Raw genomic sequence first — 21,956 nt, 5'->3', positions numbered from 1 at the left:
GATCTTTCACCTCCAAGAGAGAGGCGATTAAGAGAGAAAGGGGCAGCGACCATCCCTTCCATGATCAAAGAGGAGTTTGGAATGAGTAAGATGAGCGTGTGAGGTGAGAACGGGCGGGGGGCGTAGAGCAGTTGAAAGCAGAACAGAGAATGTTGTTTGCATGGAGGAGGCAAGGGTGTTAAAGAGTTGCAGTTAAAGGAAGCGTTACAACAGCACCAGGGTCATAGTTTCCCGAAGGCTGAGCAGAGGGGGTTACTATGACACTGCGAAGCCCAGTGAAAGCCTTTCTTTAAAATGTCCAGGCTTTCCACAGTTGAAACAATTGCCATTATGAGTTAAAGCAAAAGCATCAGGAGAGGAAGCGGGGTAGGTAAAGAAGAAGAAATAGCCGCTGCGAGTGCATCCATTTATGGGAGGTTGTGCCAACAATTCTACAAAGCTGGAGAAACTCAGCCAAAGTAACCCCTGGCTTGTTAGCAACAGGTTGCAAAATCTTTTGACAGTCATGATTAGCATTAGAAAAGGCCAATTTCATGAGTAATTCCTGTTTAGCAGTAGCGTTGTCAATCTGACGATCCAATGCAGTTTGCAAGCGACTAATGAAAGAGGCATAGGATTCATCAGGATTCTGCATTACTTTTAAAAAGGCTTGGGTGGATTGTGAGTCTGTATCATCCACCCGTTTCAAAGCATTCATTGCACACATGTGAATGATGGCAAAAGCACGGCGGGGACAAGTCTGTTGTTGAACTAAAGTGGCAAATTGCCCTGTCCCTTTAAGATGGCCTTCCGTGACTGCTGCCGGCAAACCTCGCCTTATTTCTACATCAACACATTTTCATACTCAGACTGCCACACAACATATTGTGCTGGGGTCATAAGCATAGAAAACAACATTTTCCAATCATAGAGCAACATGACAGTATTACCAGAAACCAAGGAATCAAGTATGCCTCTAGTGTAAGGTGAATGCAGACCATAATTAGTTACAGCATCTTTTATGTTTCTCAAGACCTTAAATTCAATGTTAGTATGTACAGGGTTGCCGCCACCTCCCGGGAAAGGGCAAGAGGAAGGCAGAAAGAGTTTCAGAATCATCCAACGGTAGAGGGGAGGAAAGGAGATTGCTAATAAGGCCTCCTCGAGGAATTAGTGGAGAGGAAGAAGGAGTGGGGGCAGAAGGGGGAGGATTAGAAGATTCTGCAGGATTGATGTAAGGTGGTGGAAGAGAGGGAGTTTCCACCTGTGCCACAAGAGGATCTCCAGATTTAGCAGGATTAGTTGAGGAAGAAGAAAGAGAGGGGTTTAGAGGTAAGAGGTGCAGCATTCTCTTTTGGAGGATAGAGTGTGTTTAATGCTGCCATGACAGCCCGCCAAGATGTTAATATTTCAGGCGGGGCTCGGGGATATCGTGTAGATATTTCCCCAATTTCTGCCATGAGGAGTGTCGGAGTGTTCCCTTCTCAGGATAAGATGGACAATGTTCCTCTATATATGTCAATAAGTTAGTCAATGATTTTTTTGAAAGAGGATATACAGTGGTGCCATTAAGTTTTTGAAATGAATTAGCCTTCTTCACTATAGTATAAAGTTCATCCCTATGACTTGATGAAACTTTGGAAAGTGAGGAGCCCATTACTTACGATTGTACGATGCCTTTGCCAGGTGCGTAGAAGCGGGAGTGAAGGAGATGCACCTCTAGACAGAGATCACACCTTTGAGACAGCGAAGGCAGACGGATCCCGGACGAGCCCCCAGTTGTCGCAGCGGCGACCGGTCCGTTGCTCCGTCTGCGTTCTTTCGCTGCCTATGGAGTTCCCCGCAGGGAAGAAGTTTAGAGGACCCTCGCAAGGGTGAATACCAATAACAGACACCAGACATCCGATTGTTTTCATAGGAGGAGCACTTCACACCCGAGGCAGATGGATTGACCCAGGCAGATGCAGCTGCAGCATGGGAGGAGGAGGAGGAGGAGAAGGAGGGGACCTGGAGAAGGAGCTGAAAAGCCTCGGGTGCTCTGTACAAACCTCATTTATTAACCTCTTTCAAGCGGGTGGGGAGCACACAGGGGGTAGCAGAGTTTTACCTTATATGGAAGAACTCATAAACAAAGAACAAAGAACAAGGCATATGATAGTTTGCAAGTTTTGCTTATCATCCTGGGATGGAAAGTAACAACAGTCAGTGTTTCGTGATCATATTGAAACGTTTTGTGGTTGGCTAAAACAAGGTCATTAGATACGTGCAAACATCCCTGTATCCGTGTTTGACAATGTCTGCTTAATGGTGGAATAGCCACAGAACTCACCTCGCCTTTAGTCTTATAGGGGCTATATTTGGATTTAAATTAAATGAAATAGGGGACCCTTGCTACTTGCCCAGTTCTCCGTTGAAGACATCCTAGAATTCTTTCATCAGGTTCTCTTCCCAGTCTGTCTCAGTAATGCTGTTTATTCCGGTTACTCCGATTCCTAATGGTGCAAACCATTCGAGTCCCAGTAGGCTGGGTCGATCCCAGTTGACTATTGTTAATGGAAGGACTTTAGTGCGTTTTTTGAATTCAACTTTGAAATATCCGGTATCTACTACAGGAATTCTGTTTCCCTGGTAGTCCTTTAGGGTGAGTTTTTGTATTTCGAGCTCTGTTTATATCAGGTATTAGTCTTTTTAGGGTATTCCACGATACCTTTGATAAATACGAGCCTGAGTCCACCTCCACCTCGCATGGCTGGCCTTCTGTGGTGACTTGCACATGTACCTTTTTTGCATTGATTGAGTTTGAGTGCCCAGTGGTTATTGCTTGATGTGTTTCCTCTCTTCTGTTTGCTTCTTTCCATCGCTTGTTTCTGTTTTCTTGACTCCAATGGCTCCCTATTTGCTTTTCCCTCCCTCTGGGGGGTGGTATTCAGCTGTCTGTATACAGTACTGTGCATTCACACCAATTCTCAGTTACCTGAGCTAGGTATGACCTGGGCCCATAACCAGTGTTGAGATAATTCCCTGTTAGGAGAATGAGCGCACACAGGGAGACGTAGTGAGAGTGGTGAAGAATAACACACAAACAGCACACAGCTACACTGTATAGTAAAACCCAACTGTTAGGTGACTTACATTCCTAACACCTCATCTTCATCTTTCTTAGATGGGTTGAAAGTCAACTCCCTTTATTCCCCTTCACCTCCCCAAACCACAGCCATTTTGGCTGGGAATGATGGGTGCTGAGCTTGAATATACTGTACCTGGTAGTCACCAGAAATAAGAAATCTGCCTCTAAAACGTCTCCAAGCTGATCCTAGCACTTGGTAGACGGACACAGCTTCCTCAAGCAAAAGATGTAGAAAAGCAACACAGGGATGTCGGGGGGCAGAGGAAGAGAGTTGCATCAGCTACCACATAGTTTCCAGAAACATGTGGATGGTCTTCCTGGCAGCACTTTGATTTTTAAAACAGACAATGCCAGACTACACACTTAAAAAAAAAAAGACATGGGAAAAAAAATCCTAGCCTGCCAACTTGGCTTTCTCTTATCTCACAGCAGGTCTTGTTGCCCAGAAAAGCAAAAATGTTAATAAAAATAGTTGCCCTGCTAATAAAAAAAAAAAAGTTGCCCTCTTAGTGCTCAGAAATATTTTCTAGCTGGAAGGGAAAAGTGCCCATTTCTACTTAATTTCAGACAATAAAATATTGTGTGTTCCAATATATCGGCTGATATACAATTACGGTATATTAGTCAGTAGTGGGATTCAATTTTTTTTCCTACCAATTCTGTGGGTGAGGCTTGGTGGGCATGGCAGGGGAAGGATACTATAAAATCTCCATTCCCTCCCAATCCCACTAACCTGCTTTCCAGCTCCGTTCTCCTGTGCAGGGCAACCAAAGAAGACCCAGCCAATCAGCTGGGACTCAATGGGAGGCAGAGAATAGATGGGGGTGGGGCTAGTCAGAGGTGGTATTTGCTGGTTCTCCGAACTACTCAAAATTTCTGCTACCGGTTCTCCAGAACTGATCAGAACCTGCTGAATACCACCTCTGGTATTGGTGCTTTGTTAAAGTGGAAATGTGGAACGAAATATGTTGAATGCATTTAAATAAATGCATTGTTTGCAGAATGCCCAATAACGGAATGACATTTCAGAGGTATCTTAAGGTGCCTCCAGGTTTCACCCCTTTCTGAAATATGTCCAGAATTTCTATTCATACCAGAAGACCACGAGTTGAGTAGAAATTCATCCCAATCTGAGAGGAAACCACATTCATGAAACCAGGCAGGGCTTGGCCCTGCCCACGGACACAAACAGGGCCACAGACATAGACATAAAAAGTCAACAGAGAGCTCTTCTGAAGAAGTTACACTTCTACCACCTGCCCCAAAGGTGCTTTTCAAAAGGCAACTGGACTTTCTTGGGTTTGTTTCCTTGAAAACGTTTCGCTTCTCAGATCTGAAGAAAAACTGAACTAAAACAAATGAAGGTGAACTGAAGTTTCTTGGATGAGAAGCGAAACATTTTCAAGGGAGAAAAAATCAAGACAGTCCAGTTGCCTTTTGAAAAGCACCTTTGGGACAACCATGACCTGGAGGATGGAGAATCTCCAGGGACAGTTCTACCACCTTTTCAAACCCTAAGTCAACTGATTCTAAATTCTAAACATTAATCAGAAACTGCTTTTCCTGGTGTGTTTGCCTGAGTCCTGCCTCGGTATTTAAAAGGGCATAAGCTTTTCTCAGTATCCTACAGGGATAATCCCAAAAGGTGTGTTTTCTGAAAGGTAACTGGACTTCCTTGGTTTTTTTCTTTAAAAAATATTTCGCTTCCCATCCAAGAAGAGAAGTTGTTTCCAAGAAAGTCAAGTTGGGGTTTTTTTTGGAAAAAGTTCCTTTGGGACAACCATGACCTTGATGATACCAGTTGTATACATCGATGACAATGTCATTCATTTTTTTCCCTTTTATATTGACCCATATGAATTCAAAGGGGCTTACATTCTTGGTTTTGTGCATTTCAATAAAGATGTAGTGATCTCAGACATATAATGCAACTCCACCTTCTGTTTTGTTAGGTCCGTTTCTTTTGACTAGTTTGTTCAACAGTTTATCCTTCCATCAGTACATTCAACTTGTAAATTTTATCCTACCAAGTTTCAGTAATGGAATCTATATCATACTTGCTGTCCTTTACTAGCACTTCAAGTTCACCTTGGTGGTTCCACAAACTTTGAGCATTTGGGGAACAACCAAAGTGAACTTGAAGTCCACTTCAAGTCCACTTGTCCACAAGGGCAAGTATGATATAATTTTCATTACCGAAACTTGGTGGGAAGAAACTCATGATTGGATTGTATTTTTTAGAATAGAATAGAATAGAATAGAATAGAATAGAATAGAATAGAATAGAATAGAATAGAATAGAATAGAATAGAATACTTTATTGGCCAAGTGTGATTGGACACACAAGGAATTTGTCTTGGTGTAAATACTCTCAGTATACATAAGAAAAGATACCTTCGTTAAGAATCAAGAATCATAACGTACAACACTTAATAATAGTCACAGGGTACAATCAGCAATCAAATCATACTAGGAAACAGTCAATATAAACCATAAGGACACAAGCGATAAAGTTACAGTGATACAGTCACAAGTGGGAGGGGATGGGTGATAAGGAGGAATGAGAAGGTTAATAGTAATAGTAGTGCAGACTTTGTAATAGATGAACAGTGTTGAGGGAATTATTTGTTTAGCAGAGTGATGGCTTTCAGGGGAAAAATGTTCTTGTGTCTAGCTGTTCTGGTGTGCAATGCTCTATAGTGTCGTTTTGAGGGTAGGAGTTGAAACAGTTTATGAGGGATCTGTAAATATTTTCACAGCCCTTTGATGGAAGGATACAAACTGTTCAAAAGAAACAAAAGAAATGAAGTGGCCTTACATGCAAAAGATCACTACATCTCTACAGAAATGCACAAAACCAAGAATGAAAGCCTCCTAGAATGCATATGGGTCAATATAAAGGGGTAGGGAGAAATGACATTGTCATAGGTGTGTACTACCAGAATGGGACAACTTGCCACAGCCAACTCACTGTGGCCAACTCATTGAAGTTGATGTCCTCCAGGCTTAAAGTTGCCAAGGTGGGAGACCCCTGTATGGAGTCTTCTGCTTGACCACAGGGTTGGCCTTGAAGTCCTCCAAGATCCCAATTCTCTTATTCAGTTCTGTTCTGATTGAGAATCTCCATGGATTGAAAGAGTCATATTTTGACTCTGTGTGTATAAGGCAAAAAGTTTCAATTCTGTGTGTTTCTTTTCTCTATTCTACACTCACACTAATGCCATCTGGATCCCTGGGGGAAAAAATCCTCTAAGTGACACAAAGAAATTATTTGATAAAAGCGGGGTTTAATTCTCCTTTTTATTTATTTTTTGCCTTCTTCTAGTGACAAGGTTCCTGTAGAGCTGATACTAATATTACTTAGTGGAAATTTTTTCTGGTCACCCAGTTTGTTGACTTAGGAGCCTTCCAGATATTCTTAGCATCCAAATTCTGGGAACAGATGGATGTATCTGCTGCTTCAACATCAGGAAGAGCATAGGTTAACCCACTGAAAATATACGACCAATGTAAAAAAATAATAATGTTGGATTACATATAGCTTTCACAACTATTTTCAGTGGAACAGAACAAACCATTCCAAAGCTCTGTGTGTACACATATAAACGACTATGATGCAATGAAGAAGCGCACAATGGGATCACTAGCAGCAAATGTAAACTGCAACATAACGATTTCTCAAATTGTCAAAGCCACAAGTAAAGTGCCCCAGCCCTGAAGTGAACTATCTCCCAACAGGCCTTGGCGCTAATGGGGGTATCATGTCATTCTGGAGGTAGTTAATGAACTAAGATAAGACAGCACCTCCTTCTCCTGGGCATCCTGCTCCCTTTTTTTAGTCATCTTTGTCCATTTTAAACCAGGTTTAGCATTACTATTTATTATTTTAATGTTTTATATTGTCCTTTTTATTGATTGTAAGTCACCTAGAGTCACCAATATGGGCAGCATATAAGTTTAAATTAATAAATGAGTAAAGTATGTCCATTATTTCTATTACAAAATTGACATAGATACAGAATTTTATTCCTGGACCCTCTAAATTTTGGAATAATCAAATATATATAAGTTTAAATAATCGAATACACGCACACACACAATTATTTACAACTAAGAAGGACCAGGGGTGACATGATAGCAGTATTAAGGGGCATGAATAAGTGCACCATCGTGCCTCTTGTCCCTGTCCTCTTGTCCCCATTTAATCGTACCTATTTTCTGTATTCTTACTCATGTTTATACTTGTACCTATTATTTTGTAAATGATGGACAAATCAAATAAAGAAATAAATAAAATAAGTATTCCAGTGTTTGAGGGGCTGCCACAAAGAAGAAAAGGGAGTCAGGCTGTTCTCCAAAGCACCTGAGGGCAGGACAAGAACAAACGGGTGGAGAGAAGGAGAGAAGCAACCTAGAACTTAAGAGAAATTTCCTGACAGTGAGAATAATTAACCAGTGGAACAGAAGTTGCCTCCAGAAGTTGTGGATGCACCATCGCTGGAGGTTTTTAAAAAGAGACCAGACAGTCACTTGTTTGAGATGGTATAGGTTCTCCTGCTTGAGTAGGGGGTTGGACTCACTAGAAGACATCGAAAGTCCCTTCCAGCTCTATTCTGATTGATCGATTGATTGATTGACAACTAAGCAGGTAATGTGAAAGTGTTTAGGGGCAGCGAACTGGAGGGCACCATAGAAAGGAAGGCCAGCATGCTGCAGAATCTCTATGTCTTGGGAACACGAGCTGAGTTCCACCATCTAAATGAAGATTCTACTGCTGTAAAAGATGGAATAGGAATATTGTACATTAGAGAATAAGGGTTCAATCAGTCAAGTTGATATTTGACCAGAAAAATTGATAAACAATGTTTCAGTTCTAAAGTTTCAGCAATTAAGCCTTGAGGTCATCTTTTTGATAGGAAAATCCTATGTACATCTATTCAAATATAAACCCTAAAGCCCTGTTAAACTCAGGGATGGGCAACTGGGGGTTCGCAGGAGAGCCCCTAGCTAACATTCTGCCCAGTTTGGAGAACCCCCAAATCCCACTCCTGGTTGGCCCCGCCCACCCTGCCCCTCCCACCCAGGATTCCCCACACATTTTGGGTGCAGGTAAGCGCAGGGCATGTGCAGAGGCTCAGGAAGGGTGAAAAACAGGCCTCCCAGAAGTTTGGGAAGGCCAGAAATGGGCCTGTTTCTGGCTTCCAGAGAGCTCCTGGAGTCCCGGGAGTCTGTTTTCACCCTCCCAGAGGCTCAAAGAAAGTCTCCTGAGCCAGGGAGGGCAAAAACTCCCCTCCCCCCCACCATGGTGCAGGAGGCCAACTAGGCCACGCCCACCCAGCATCCAAGCAGAGAACCCCTTGCTAAAATGTTTGAAGCCCGCCCCTGGTTAAGGTCCTGTGTCCAAAAGTCATATTAATAGGACAGCCTGGTAAACCAACATGCTAAGCAGGGGTGGGATTCTACCAGTTCGCACCTATGCGCTAGAACCGGTTGTTAACATTCTAAGCAGTTTGGAGAACCAGTTGTTAGAAGTAATTACTGGCCTGGTCCTGTAAGGAAGGCAGGAAGGAAACATTCTGGTGTTGCTTACAGAAACTGCCTCTCCATTAACCCTGATTACATTCTTGGCAGGACTAGACTTCCTGTCTCTGGAACTTCTTTGGAGTTTTTTCCCCTCCTTTGCTGGTACTCTGCTTGTGTGGAGTGACCATTCAAAGTTACAGTGGCACTGAAAAAAGTGACTTATGACCATTTTTCACACTTACAACTGTTGCAGCATCCCCACAGTCACAAGAGACTAGATGAGGAGATGCATGCCTCGATGTAAGTGATGTTGAATTGGCCACACCCAGCCAGTCACATGACCACTAAGCCACACCCACCAACTAAGCCACGCCCATAGAACCGGTTGTTAAAAAATTGAATCCCACCCCTGATGCTAAGACAATAAACATAGAAACATAGGCCTGGAAGAGACCCTGGAAGTCGAACCTTCTGCTCAAGGTAGGAGACCTTATACCATCTCGGTCAAATTTTTGAAAATGTCCAGTGATGAAATACCCAAAAGTCCAGGATGCAAGCTATTCCATTGATTAATTGTTCTCACTGCCAGAAAATTCTCCCTCTAGGTTGGATCTCTCCTTAGCAAGCTTCTACCCATTACTGTTTTTCCTCTGGTGCTTCGGAGAACAAGTCAACCCACTCTGCTTTCTAACAGCCCCTCAAGTACCTAGAAGACAGTTACTGGGTTCCCACAATACGTTTGCATTAAAATATTAGCCAGACCCATTTTAGCTTACTAAAATCCCAATTTTGTTGTCAGAAAATATTAGTCAGTAAATAGTATTAAAAGCTTTCTGCTTTTAAGTGGTTTTCAAGGGCAATTCCATGGCTCAACTGTGCTCTTAACCAGCTCACATTATTGGGGGGGTGGGGTGGGGGTGTAAAATAATTGGTATTTAAAAGCTGCTGCAAGGCAGCTCCAGCACAACTCTGGAGGACAACTCTTGCCATGTTCTTGACATCACTGGCAAGACTATGGCAAGACCATGAATCCAAGCCCTCTTCTGCACTACAGATATTTTCAAAGGTGACTGGAGTTCCCAAGTTAAAAGCAGTGATACCACAAGGGCTGGTGAATCAAATATAGATGGAGACCCCTCATGGACAAGAAACAATGGTTGGAAACTAATCAAAGAGAGAAGCAACCTGGAATTAAGGAGAAACTTCCTAATAGTGAAGACAATTAATCAGTGGGACAGCTTTGCCTTCAGAAATCATGAGCGCTCCATCACTTCTAGACAGTCACTTATCTGAAATGGTATAGGTTCTCCTGCTTGAGCAGGGGGCTGGACTAGATGACCTCCAAGGTCCCTTCCAGCTCTGTTCTATAACTATTTCTATGTGGACTTGGGCAGTGTTTATCTCCCGGTTGCAACTGATTATATTCCATTTGCTGGATCTCTGCCCCAGAGGCTGACTTCTGCAGGAATATCACCTTTAATAAAAGCCAATTCTCCATCCCTGATTTTTTTTTTAAAAAAAAGAACAACCTCATTTTTTCCTTCCTTAGGATATTTCAAAACACCAAGTTGAAAAAGAGGAGAAAAATCATTGTAGTTCTGATGAAACCAGCAATTCCATCATATTTTTTTTACACCTGTTTAATCCTGTTATGGACATAATTATCTCCTCAAGCTTGACAACAGAGAAGGAAAACTTGCAAAGCTTGGAAACTATTAAGTTCCATTCTTTCTCCCTTTGAAACCTGCCTATTATCAATCTGGAAAATATTCTTGAACCGACCCAAAGTGACCTACAGTCAGAACTGTATGTTCTGACCGTGACATTATAAAGTAACAAATTACCTGGTAAACTGCAAGTGAATAAACTTAGTATTTTTTTTTTAAAAAAAGCAAATGCTTAAATAAACCCTAAAGGATGTTCACACTGACATTTCAGTTCAGTATGACCCAAGCTCATGAAAGACTTTTGCCTATATTTAAGCACTCTGAATTCCATTAGGAGGACATACCCCACCAGTTATATTGAAGCTCTTTCTCCCCTTCACACATTCGTCAGATTTCAAAAGGAGCTTCACTAACCTGGATATGGAAGTCTTCATTCTGCTACTCCTCGGCATTGGATTTTGCCAAGCCGCTCGAGACAAAGTGGACAGAAATGATCCAGAAGTTGTCGATGCTGTGGCTGGAGCAATAGCAGCACTTAATGAAGACAGAAGTCATGGAAATAAGTTGGCCCTAGGTGCCATCCTTCATGCCTACAGAATAGTAAGTAAATTTGTTAACAACATCTGAAGGCTCATTAGTGAGAATTTCATAATTGGGGAATGCACCATCAGCACCTTCCTCCCAACATTGAATGGTGGTCATCTGATTTGATATTTAATTTAACGGAACGAAAGAAAAATAGCACATGCGTGACAAATAGTTATCTTTTCTGTATTCAGTTCTTTTTACTTGGGATTTTTCTCTTTTGTAATCTCATTCCCCCAACCTAAGATTTGCTAAAAGGAGCCCCGTTGCTATTCCAATGAACATTTAGTGACAGTAAGTGGACCTTCCCAACATAATCCAAAAATATTGAACTTCGGCTCAATAAAATTAATTCCACAAGCAGTGAGGGAATTTGCCTTCCAACCAAGCGTTTTAATTTCAAAAACTTTATTTGGGGAGCGGGAGAATTCTCCCATATTTTCAGACAATCTTTATGAGTCTGGCACTTTTGAAGTCGATTGGATTTCAATCCCTGGAACTGAGGGAATTATTGGAGCTGCAGTCCCGAATTTTGGAGGGCACGATCTTCCTTCCTAATTTTGCTGCTCTGCCCTACAAACATAACACGATGCAACCTTTTGGTGCGTGCGTTCCATTTAACATCGCCTAACTTGGGATTTCCATGAATTTAATTCGTGGAATGAATTGGCAATGCTGGAATCGATCCAAGGGAGCCGTTTGGATTCCAAGTGATCCTGAGAGAGATTGTGGGTATGCACACATGCCCTGTTGGCAGCCTCCCTAAGGCAATTGGGTGTATTCCAGGGATCACACTACAATAGAGAATGAGCCTGCATAATCCAAGAAAACACCTTTTTCTGTCTGCATCCAAAGTGCTTCCCTCTACAAAGCCATTAAAGATAGTCCACAATTTAAGACCCTTAATTGGGACTAGAATTTATCTTGCTAAACAAGGTGGTTTCATGAGCTGCAGCTGATTTTACTGCCTTTTTTTGGCACGGTTGTCAAGTGAATCAATGCAATTGCGTGAATCATGCAGTCGTTAAGTGAATCCAGCTTACCCCATTGATTTTGATTGACAGAAGCTGGCTGGGAAGGTGGTAAATAATGACCCTCAAGATGCCGGACCGTCATAAATACATGCTGGTTGCCAAGTGCTCAAATTTCAATCATGTAACCATGATGGTGCTGTGTCGGTCATAAGTGTGAGGACGGTCATTTTTCCTCCCAGAACCACTGTAATTTTGCACAATTGCCAAGCAAATGGTTGTAAATTGAGGACTACCTGTATTGATACAACTTCAACTATTTCTCTGAGGTTCTTTGGACTATTACATGCTCGAGAAACACAGAATAGAATAGGATAGGATAGGATAGGATAGGATAGGATAGGATAGGATAGTTGGAAGGGACCTTGCAGGTCTTCTAGTCCAACCCCCTCCTTAGGCAGGAAACCCTACACCACTTCAGACAAATGGATATCCAACATCTTTTTAAAAACTTCCACTGTTGGAGCATTTACAACTTCTGCAGACAAGTTGTTCCATTGATTAATTGTTCTCACTGTCAAGAAATTTCTCCTTACTTCTAAGTTGCTTCTCTCCTTGAGTAGTTTCCACCCATTGCTGAACATTGGCAAGTTTTTTTTTTTAATTCCTAGGCCATGAGCCACCCAGGTGGGTTGGCCACCATTAATAAGAATGCAGCTTTGGGATAATTTATGTTGTTTATGTTTTCAATCACTGGTTGTGTTTCGCTTTATTCTGTGTTGTTTTTAACTGTTAGTCACCCCAATCGTGTATTCGAGCCTATCCATTTATTAATTACATGAATTTGAAACTGCAACGGCACTCATTTAAGTAATCTTTTCAGGCAGATCCTAGGAAAAAATTCCTCATCATCTATCACGTAAGAGAAACCGTGTGTCCAATTGCTGTGGATAAGCCTTGGCAAAAGTGTGAACTTTTAAGGACCTCAAAAGCAGTAAGTATGCATTCTTCCTCCTTTGAAGTGGCAGAAAAGAGTTTAGCGGGGACAGCAAGAAGAAAGAGGATCACCAGCCAGGATCACCATACGCAACCAGGCAAAAGAAACCTTAATATAACAGTTAACAAATAATCAGAGTTGGAAGGGACCTTGTAGGGACCATCTGTTTCGTAACAGCGGAAAGTGGATTTGCACAACTTCTCACAGGTAAGAGTAGTGCCCTATTTAACATATCAAATTGATGTCTCCTTTTGCTTGTCTTTCAGCACTCTGGAAAGTGCACAGCTAACATCGACATTAATGAATCAGAACAGTTTACCTCCATTTCACAAAATTGCAAAATTAGCCAAGGTAAGTAAATGTTCAAGTTAGAAATCTGAAAAATTCACCCCTTTTCTATCCTGTTCCTGAAAATAATGGAGAGAGAAAAAATCAGTGGCCAGATTTAAACCAATGCTTGTGAGGTGGGGCGGGATCAGGATGATACCACCACCATAAGTCCTTGACTTATGACCACAATTAAGCCCAGAATTTCTGTTATTGTGAGTGTTGCCCCATTTCTTGCCACAGTTGTTAAGTGAATCACTGTGGTTGATAAGTTAGTAGCCTGTTTGTTAAGTGAATCTGGCTTCCCCTTTGAGTTCGCAAAAGGGATCGCATGATCCCCTTTGAGTTCGCAAAAGAGATCGCATGATCCTAGGACTTGGTGTGAACCAGGTGCCAAGCATCTGAATTTTGATCACACGATCATAAGGATGCTGAAAAACGATCGTAAGTCACATTTTTCAGGGCCGCTTTGAACAGTCACTAACTGAATTGTTGTCAGTTGAGGACTACCCGTAACTTGAGCCTCAATTTCCAATATGTAACTCAGTATATGAATCACTCAGCTGAAAAATAAGGAGTTGTATATTGTTGGAATAGAATGTGGTAGGTTAAAAAACCTTTGGGCTGTTTGAATTTTTGGAGAATGGTTAAGGGCTGAATGATGACTTTAAACTTTAACTTTTAAACTCTTTAAAAAAAATCATTTTGCTCCTGCACCACAATCCTATACATCGCTACCTTATAAGTTGTATTCAGAACTCCCTGAATTCAAAAGTAAAAGAATCCTGGGAAGGAATTCCGGGAATTACAGTTCTAATATATTAGAACAGTTCTAATATTTTTCCCCAAAATAAGACCCTGATTTTTTTTCCCACCAACTAAGGCACCAGGTCTTATTTTTAGGGGAAGTCATCCACTGACTAATCTCACTTGCACATGTCACCCCCGGCCTCCTTTTTGCTGTCAGGGGCCTTCAGGAACTTCTTCTGTGACTGGCAAGGCTTTCCTGAAGGCCTCTGCAACTGATAACAGAGCTCCAGATCGATCCGGAGCTTTGTTATCAGCTACAGAGGCCTTCAGGAAAGCCTTGCCAGCTTTGCTGGCTGGAGAAGAAATGGGTCGGCAAGGCAGGTGTCGGGGTGTGCAAGGCCTGGCTACAACTGTCCAAAGGTAAGCAGTAGGGCAGCTCCACCACCTCCCATCACACACTAGCTTAATTGTTACCCATGCACTCTGGAGTGGGTGGGATCTTAATTAGGGCTTATTTTGGGAGTAAGGCTTATATTGGGCCCATGTGTAAAAATCAAGCTAGGACTTAATTTCAGGGTAGGTCATATTTTTGGGGAAACAGGGTAGACCTGGTGGTCACCAGGAGGGTACAGTTGAGGTAGGGTGCTATATACATCCTTTTGCCTAGCAAGATTATATAGGCTGGGACTAGATTCACTTCTTTTGATATGAATGTGCAAATAACTACGTGTGCAAAGTTACATGTTATAAATCCCAATGTTTAAAAAGAAATCCCAATCCCAATGTTCAAAAAGAAAGGTGTAATTTTTGTCTACCATCAATTTCTCTAAGATGAATTGCCCCGCATTGCTCATTCTTTCCCAAAGGCAAGGTTAAGGTGATTCCTTACCTCTTTTTTTTTTTTACCTGCAAGCCTTAATTGTTTGTATACTGTGGTAATTTCCATGTAACTTCCCTTTTTAATTTGCCTCCTTTTGTTTCCCTTGTTGTAATTTATTATTGGCTTGCTTCCAGGACAGCAAAACATAGAACAATCCCATGTGGAATTTGTGGGTTTGAGTCAATGCGTAGGTTGTTGGCATCGCATAAAAACTCTTAGTCCAAGAGTGCTTCATATTGTGAGACACACCGTGCGGCAATTTAACAATCAGAGTCAACACTCTTCCTTATTTGGCTTTCCAGTAATAAATGAGGCTGAAAGTCAGGTTTGTATATATTCCAATAATTCTCCATCTTAACTAACATCATGACTTAATACAGAATGTGGTATTTTAATAGATTTTAGCTAAAATCTGAAAAGAGTTGAATAGTAATAGTACTTAGACATATATACCACTTCATAGTACTTTACAGACCCTCTCTAAGTGGTTTACATAGTCAGCACATTGCCCCTAATAATCTGGGTCCTCATTTTACTGACCTTGGAAGGATGGAAAGCTGAAACAACCTTGAGCCATTCAGAATTGAACTGCTGGAGTGAGCAGGGAGCTAGCCTGCAGTACTGCATTCTAATCACTGCACCACCACGGCTCTTCCTTGAGTTTCCTCCCCTTGTGTATATTTTGGAAACCATCATTTAAAAGAAAAAAAATACAGACCTGAGATAAACTGTGCAAGCTAATTCCTTTTTTTCCTAACAAAGTACTTGTCCTGTGCAACTTCTCTTTAAATTTTCTTGTAGGTGGTTAATGGAGTGAATTACCGTTTTAAATATTCCATAAATGAAACAAATTGTTCCAAGAAGGAATTTTTGGATTTGAGTCCAGAATGTAGACCCCTTTCTGGAGGTGTAAGTGAATTTCTTTTATGTAGTACTCCTACGAGACAGAGATTCCTGAACAGTGTGCAAGGAGGTACACTAGGTAGGTAGTGTAGAAGTGCAAGAAGGAAGGCAGGGATGGATGGATGGATGAATGAATGGATAGACAGACAGAAAGAAAGACAGACAGACAGACAGACAGACAGACAGATAGATAGTATTCTGACCCACGCCCATTTCCAACAAATCAGACACAATCCAAAAGGAACAGAAACCTTGTAATACTTTTACAAAATAATTAGTTGTGATAAGCACAAGCCTTGGCAAACTGCAAGACTTGCCAAAAGATAACAGACAAGAAATAATTTGCAATACAAGAATCTTCAAATACAAACTCAGGATACTGGAATGTCCACGAGGCTGGAGTATCAAAACGTCTTTGCCTTCTGCAAAGTATGTTCCGTTCACAGCTGGCTTTTATCTTCTTGAAGGAGGGCCCATTACCTTGCAGCCTTATTCCTGAGTTGCCCATGCTGTTGTAGCTGCTCTTTCCTACGAACAATCCTGCGTGCACGTGCACTTGACATAGGCTCCTTGGAAACCTCCTCATCACTGCTGCCAGCCCCCACAATCTTTGAAGGCAGCAGTCCACTCTCTAAGGGTCCTGGCCCCTCATCTGAGTCCTCTCTCTCCTCAGCCGTCCGTACCTGCTGCCAGTTAACCGCAACAGACAAACAGACAGACAGACAGACAGACAGACAGAGAGCAGCTTGTGAACAGTTTTGAACAGGGAAAGTTGTTGTTAGTTGCAAAGTCGTGTCCGACCCATCGCAACCCCATGGACAATATTCCACCAGGCTTCCTGTCCTCTACCATCTTCTGGAGTTAAGCTCATGCCTGCTGCTTCAGTGACTCCATCCAGCCACCTCAGAAGTAGCCTTTTGGCAAAGGGTGGAAATTTAACAACTGGTTCTCCCAGGGTCATGTTGGCCGTCGTGAGAGGCTTGTCCCGCATGTGTGGCAGAGCTGGAGAACAGGGATGGGCCACACTTCCCACGACAGAGAACCCTACCCTGCACGAACAGATTGTTAAATTATTTGAATCCCACCACTGGATACAGCCAAAGATAATCCGATATCATGTGCATGTAACAAAAAGGCTCCTCTCTATTGGAGCAGGTTATCTAGAATCGGGAATGAACTCACACTTATACTTTGTGCCAGTCATACAGGGATGCCATCCAGGGGTGGACTTCAAAAATTGTAGCAAAGGGTTCTCTGCCCGGTTGCTGGGTGAGCGTGGCCATGGTGGGTGTGGCCTATTCGGCCTCCTGAACCAGTGTGAGGGGGGTTGCCCTCCCCGGGCTCTGGAGGCTCTTTGGAAGCCAGAAACGGGCCCATTTCTGGCCTTCCTAAACTTCCGGGAGGCCCAATTTTCACCCTCCCCCCGTACATGCCCTGCACTTACCTCGCATCCAAAACGGGCTGTGTGGGGACTCTTGGGAAGGGAGAGACAGGTGGGCGGGGCCAGCCAGGAGTGGGATTTGGGGGTTCTCTGAATTACACAGAATCTTAGCTAGGGGCTCTCCCGAACCCCTGCGAACCCCCAGCAACTCACTCCTAATGCCATCTGGAAAAACTGAGTGCAACAAAGGAGCTGCCTGATAAAAGCGTGGTTCAGACTTCTTGCTTTTTGTCCCCTTCCAGCTAAAAGTTTTCTGTGAAGCTAAAGCCTACGTTGACAATAGAGGCACTCTCATCCATTCAGAAGTGGAATGCAGACCGGAAGGTTTGTAACTGTTGCTTCCTTGATTCAGTCTTGCCTGGTGTTCCTGAGCAACCACAGATCCATTTTCTCACGCATTCCATTCTTTAGGGTTTTCTTCTTCTTTTTTTTTAGAATATAGTTTATTAGTTTTTACAATTAAAATCAACCAACAATACATACACAAATAGGCAAAGGAAAGGAAAGGAAAGAGGAGAAGGAGAAAAGGAAAGAATTTAGAAAGAAGAAGGAAAAAGGAAAAAAGAAAAAAAAGAGAGAGAAGGTTAAAAGCATTCTTGTTTTTACAGTTTGCAAGATCATTCTTTAGGGTTTTCTAATAGCGATATCAACGCCCCCTTAGAAGCGCTGACCTACAGTTCCCAGAATCACCCCCTTCTGGCCATACTTTCAAAAGATACTGGAAATGGGCAGAACCTATCAGGCCCCAGCCAACCAGACAAAGTAGAGAGGATCATGGGACTTGGAGTTCAACTTTTGGAGAGTCACACATTGGCCATCTGAAAACAAGTGTGGTTGAAAAGGCCAGGTTAGGGAGTGCTTCCAAAATTATTTACAGGCTACAGGTTTAGACTGTTTGAATTAAGGACGACCCATAGATATTGTTCCGGACTAGCAGGCTTGAAAGCCTGCAACTCGGATTGGCCCGCTGGCAGCAGATCGTGATTGGTCGCCTCAGACTGATCCAATTGGCTAGTTAACGGGCTGCCGCGATTGGTCTAACCAAGCACGGCAAACTCAAATCACCATCATTGGCTGCCTAGCCGCAGCCAGCCCTATATAAGGGGCTGCTGCAGCTGGGATATTTCGCTCAGATCTGAAGTCACTAATAAAGAGCTGTTGTTGCTATCTGAGTCTTGTCTCTGTCTTTGGACCCGTCCTCCCAGATCTAACAGATATCAACAGGCTATATTATTGAAATTGAGATCCATGTTCTTCTTCCTTGAGCCGGCGAGATTCTGATGCCAAACGTTTTTAATTTACAGCCTGTTTTCAGAAATATTTCAGTCGTTTTTGAAAGCACCGTACCGCTTTAGTGCTTTATTGGCTCAAGGAAGAACAATGCTGTCTGCCATTTTTAGTAATGAGCAGTACTGTATAGTGGAATGGAATAAATAAATCATTATTTTTATATGCACAAGTTGGTGGCCATGATAAATCCGTAGATAGCCTCCACTAACAGCAAATTCCAAACTGCTACAGAACAATTTGCACTCATGCATTTTTGGCATCGGCCAAATGTGTTCATTAATCTCTTACCAAAAAGAAAAAAATAAGATAGGTGCAAACTGCCATTCTTGTACTCTTTCCTTTTTTAAAATAACCTGATATAAACCTGTATTTTTATTTATGTGTTTCAACAGCTGAAGACAATATGAGAATTCTTGCCCAAGCGTGCCCTGGTTGCCACAGCCCACTTGCACCAGACAGTCAAGAACTGAAGAGGCCTCTAGAAGCTGTTGTGAAATTATTTAACATCAAAAGCAGCAGTGACTTTTATTTCAAAATTGTGGATATAACAAAGATATCAGGACAGGTGTGAATTCTGACTACCATTGTATTTCAAGATAGATTTTCTTTAAAAACATGGTTTGAGGTAGACTTATCTTTTGACCTTGACTCCTTTCCCAGTTCAGCTGGCCTCATACAAAGTTGATATTGTAATGGAAGACCAGTGGTTTATATGTTTGAACTTCCCCCAGGTAAATGGGTGGGATAACCAGGGATGTAGCTTGTGGACATCAACAATATTCGGCATGAGGGATCAGTAGTTTGATTTGATCCATGGCAGCTTCTTCTATGCCTCTAAGAGGACACCATCTTTCCTTGGATCTTTCTCTTGCTTGCTTTTATTAGAATCCTGGAGAAGGGATGCGTCCTTGGGGCCACATGAGCTAACTAGATAGCAAGCCAAGATTTTTGTTCTTCGTGGTATTCAGCATCCAGTCTAAATACAGTTGCTAATCATTTTTCTCCTTGAATTTCAGATGTTGGTTGGACATGTATATCGAATTGACTTCAAAGCTCAGAGAACAAATTGCTCCAAGGCTGAAGTTGAGAAGCCAGATAAAAACTGTCATGCTGTAAAAGGCGGTGTAAGACACTCGGATTAGTTCAAGAGGAATATTTTACTTAAGGGAACAATGTCTATGGAGGTCATCCAGGTCATGGTTGTCCCAAAGGTGCTTTTTCAAGAGGCAACTGGACTTTCTGGTTTTTCTTTGAAGACGTTTCGCTTCTCATCTGAGAAGCTTCTCCAGAGAAGAGCTTCAGAGCAGAAGAAGCTTCTTGGATGAGAAGCGTCTTCAAAGAAAAACCAGAAAATCCAGTAGCCTCTTGAAAAAGCACCTTTGGGAAGGCTTAAGGGAACGAGTTCATTTTAAAGCAGATTCTTAAAATGGAACATTGGTGGGAAATGTTGCATTTCTCTATGGATGCATATTATGTCTTGAGATAATCTTTACGATAAGACAATCCGATGTATGTCTACTCAAACCTAAGCACTAAACACAAGTTAATAAAACTCCTGGGCCCAAACAAACCCTAAGATGAAAAGAATTGCCTCATTCACACAATGTGCCCATTTTAATCTACCAAGACTCGTTATTTAGTTTAATATTGGGCTATAATTAAATGAAGGAGATCTATGCCCCAGTTTGCTCCAACTTGCTGTTGAATCAGTTGGAAAGCCCAAGACCCCAAACATATTTGCATATACCCTTATTGGGAACGGGTTTTTGCACTCATGCACACATGTGCACACACACACACACACATACACACACACGTACACACAAAGATGTAGGTCATGATTTTACAACTTTAATTTATACTCCTTGCTTCAATGTTTTGAAAGAATTCCTTTTCCCCATAGATAAAAGACACTATTCAGAAAACAATTTTTTTTTAAATGGTCAACTTTTGGAAAAGAGGACATTCTTCCAAAACACCATTCAATTCAAAACATAATTATTCTGTACATGGCATTTTATCTATATGTCAATATTTGACAAGAGATGAGTGTTTCCCTTTCTGTTTTGTTTGGTTGACAGGAACTGATGACCTGCCATGCCTTAATTTATGTAAAACCCTGGGAGCCATCAGTCGTACCAGAAGTGACCTGCACAGACGATCAACCTTTCCAGGTATTCAAATCTGTCTCCATCCTCACCTCTATCACTCTCCCGTCCTAATACCAAATGTGATAATCTGTGTATAGGCCCAGAAATGTTGGTATATTTCCCAAGGAATTGATAATCAGATTTTCAGATGTTCTGTTATGAAGATAAATTAGAGAAAGTGGTAGAGAAGAAGTCTAGAAATATTAATTGTACTCATGAAATTGTTCCTCTTAAAGATGGATAAAAGCTGATTGGTATTGGAGGGTAGGATACATCAGCAGGAAGTGATGTTGTTAATTTGGACCACTTAATTCTCTTAATTGCTAGAGAGAGAAAATGCTGACCAATACATACAGAGGTCATCAAGCTAAGGAATAATGTTTTAAAGGTTTTGCTTTAACCTGCTTTCCAGTCTGTTCTCCTGTGCAGGGTAACAAAAGAAGACCCAGCTGATCAGCTGGGACTCGGGAGGCAGAGCATAGATGGGGGCAGGGCCAGTCAGAAGTGGTGTTTGTCAGTTCTCCAAACTACTCAAAATTTCTGCTACTTGTAGGCTCATGCCTCAAAAACCACAGGAATTTACAGATTAACAGAGTTGGAAGAACTTTGTAGGTCGTCTAGTCCAGGGGTCTCCAACCTTGGCAACTTTAAGACTTGTGGACTTCAACTCCCAGAGTTCCTCAGCCAGCAAAGCTCTGTGAATTGAAGTCCACAAGTCTTAAAGTTGCCAAGGTTGGAGACCCCTGATCTAGTCAACCCCCCACCCAAGGAGGAGACCCTGTACCATTTCTGACAAATGGCAGTCCAATCTCTTCTTGAAAGTCTCACATAATTCAGAGACTTATTTCTGCATTTCACCGTTCCGTTCAAGATGTTGATTGTGCTTTCCTTTCCAAGCTGCCAAGGCCTTTACCCGACCCATCTGAAAATCCGTTTTTGTGTATGTGTCTTCCAGGCTCATGAATTGGAAGAACCCAACATTTTAGAGGATGGATTTAACATCTTTCATGATTATGAGGAACAGAAATGGTAAAGAAAGGAGGGAAGGAAGAAAGAAAAAAGAAAAAAGAAAAAAGAAAAAAGAAAGAAAGAAAGAAAGAAAGAAAGAAAGAAAGAAAGAAAGAAAGAAAGAAAGAAAGAAAGAAAACAGTGAACTATTTCTCCACTCTTGGAAATGCTGATGTTCTTGGGATTTCTGACTGCATAAAAGCATAACACTTAAATACAGTTGCAGCCAAGGTTGGCCTGCAGCAACTGCCTGCTTAGCTTCTTAATGTTTTGCAAGATACAATAAATAGTTAGCAACAGTGAAACAAGAACTGTGATTCAGCCACCTCAATCAGCCAGCAATGCGCACAACTGCCTT

At 42.0% G+C, this 21,956-nt stretch overlaps 1 protein-coding gene across 1 annotated transcript in view; it reads left to right on the top strand.

Moving 5' to 3' along the window:
* LOC113439697 (kininogen-1) overlaps positions 1-21,737 on the top strand; it is a 34,598-nt gene extending 12,861 nt beyond the window's left edge. Inside the window, exons 3-12 of the mRNA XM_026705661.2 lie at positions 10,688-10,896; positions 12,736-12,846; positions 13,116-13,200; positions 14,941-15,131; positions 15,608-15,715; positions 17,393-17,474; positions 18,833-19,005; positions 19,457-19,564; positions 20,522-20,614; positions 21,546-21,737. Coding sequence (XP_026561446.2) covers positions 10,688-10,896; positions 12,736-12,846; positions 13,116-13,200; positions 14,941-15,131; positions 15,608-15,715; positions 17,393-17,474; positions 18,833-19,005; positions 19,457-19,564; positions 20,522-20,614; positions 21,546-21,623 — 1,238 coding nt within the window. The 3' untranslated portion in view covers positions 21,624-21,737. The remainder of the gene's footprint in view (positions 1-10,687; positions 10,897-12,735; positions 12,847-13,115; positions 13,201-14,940; positions 15,132-15,607; positions 15,716-17,392; positions 17,475-18,832; positions 19,006-19,456; positions 19,565-20,521; positions 20,615-21,545) is intronic.
* Positions 21,738-21,956: the final 219 nt, after the last annotated feature.

This window comes from Pseudonaja textilis, chromosome 4 (assembly GCF_049901715.1).
Source record: "Pseudonaja textilis isolate UNSWEBS1 chromosome 4, rPseTex1.2, whole genome shotgun sequence".
In the NCBI taxonomy this organism is placed as follows: domain Eukaryota; kingdom Metazoa; phylum Chordata; class Lepidosauria; order Squamata; family Elapidae; genus Pseudonaja; species Pseudonaja textilis.
This window is presented reverse-complemented; position numbering and strand designations above follow the sequence as displayed.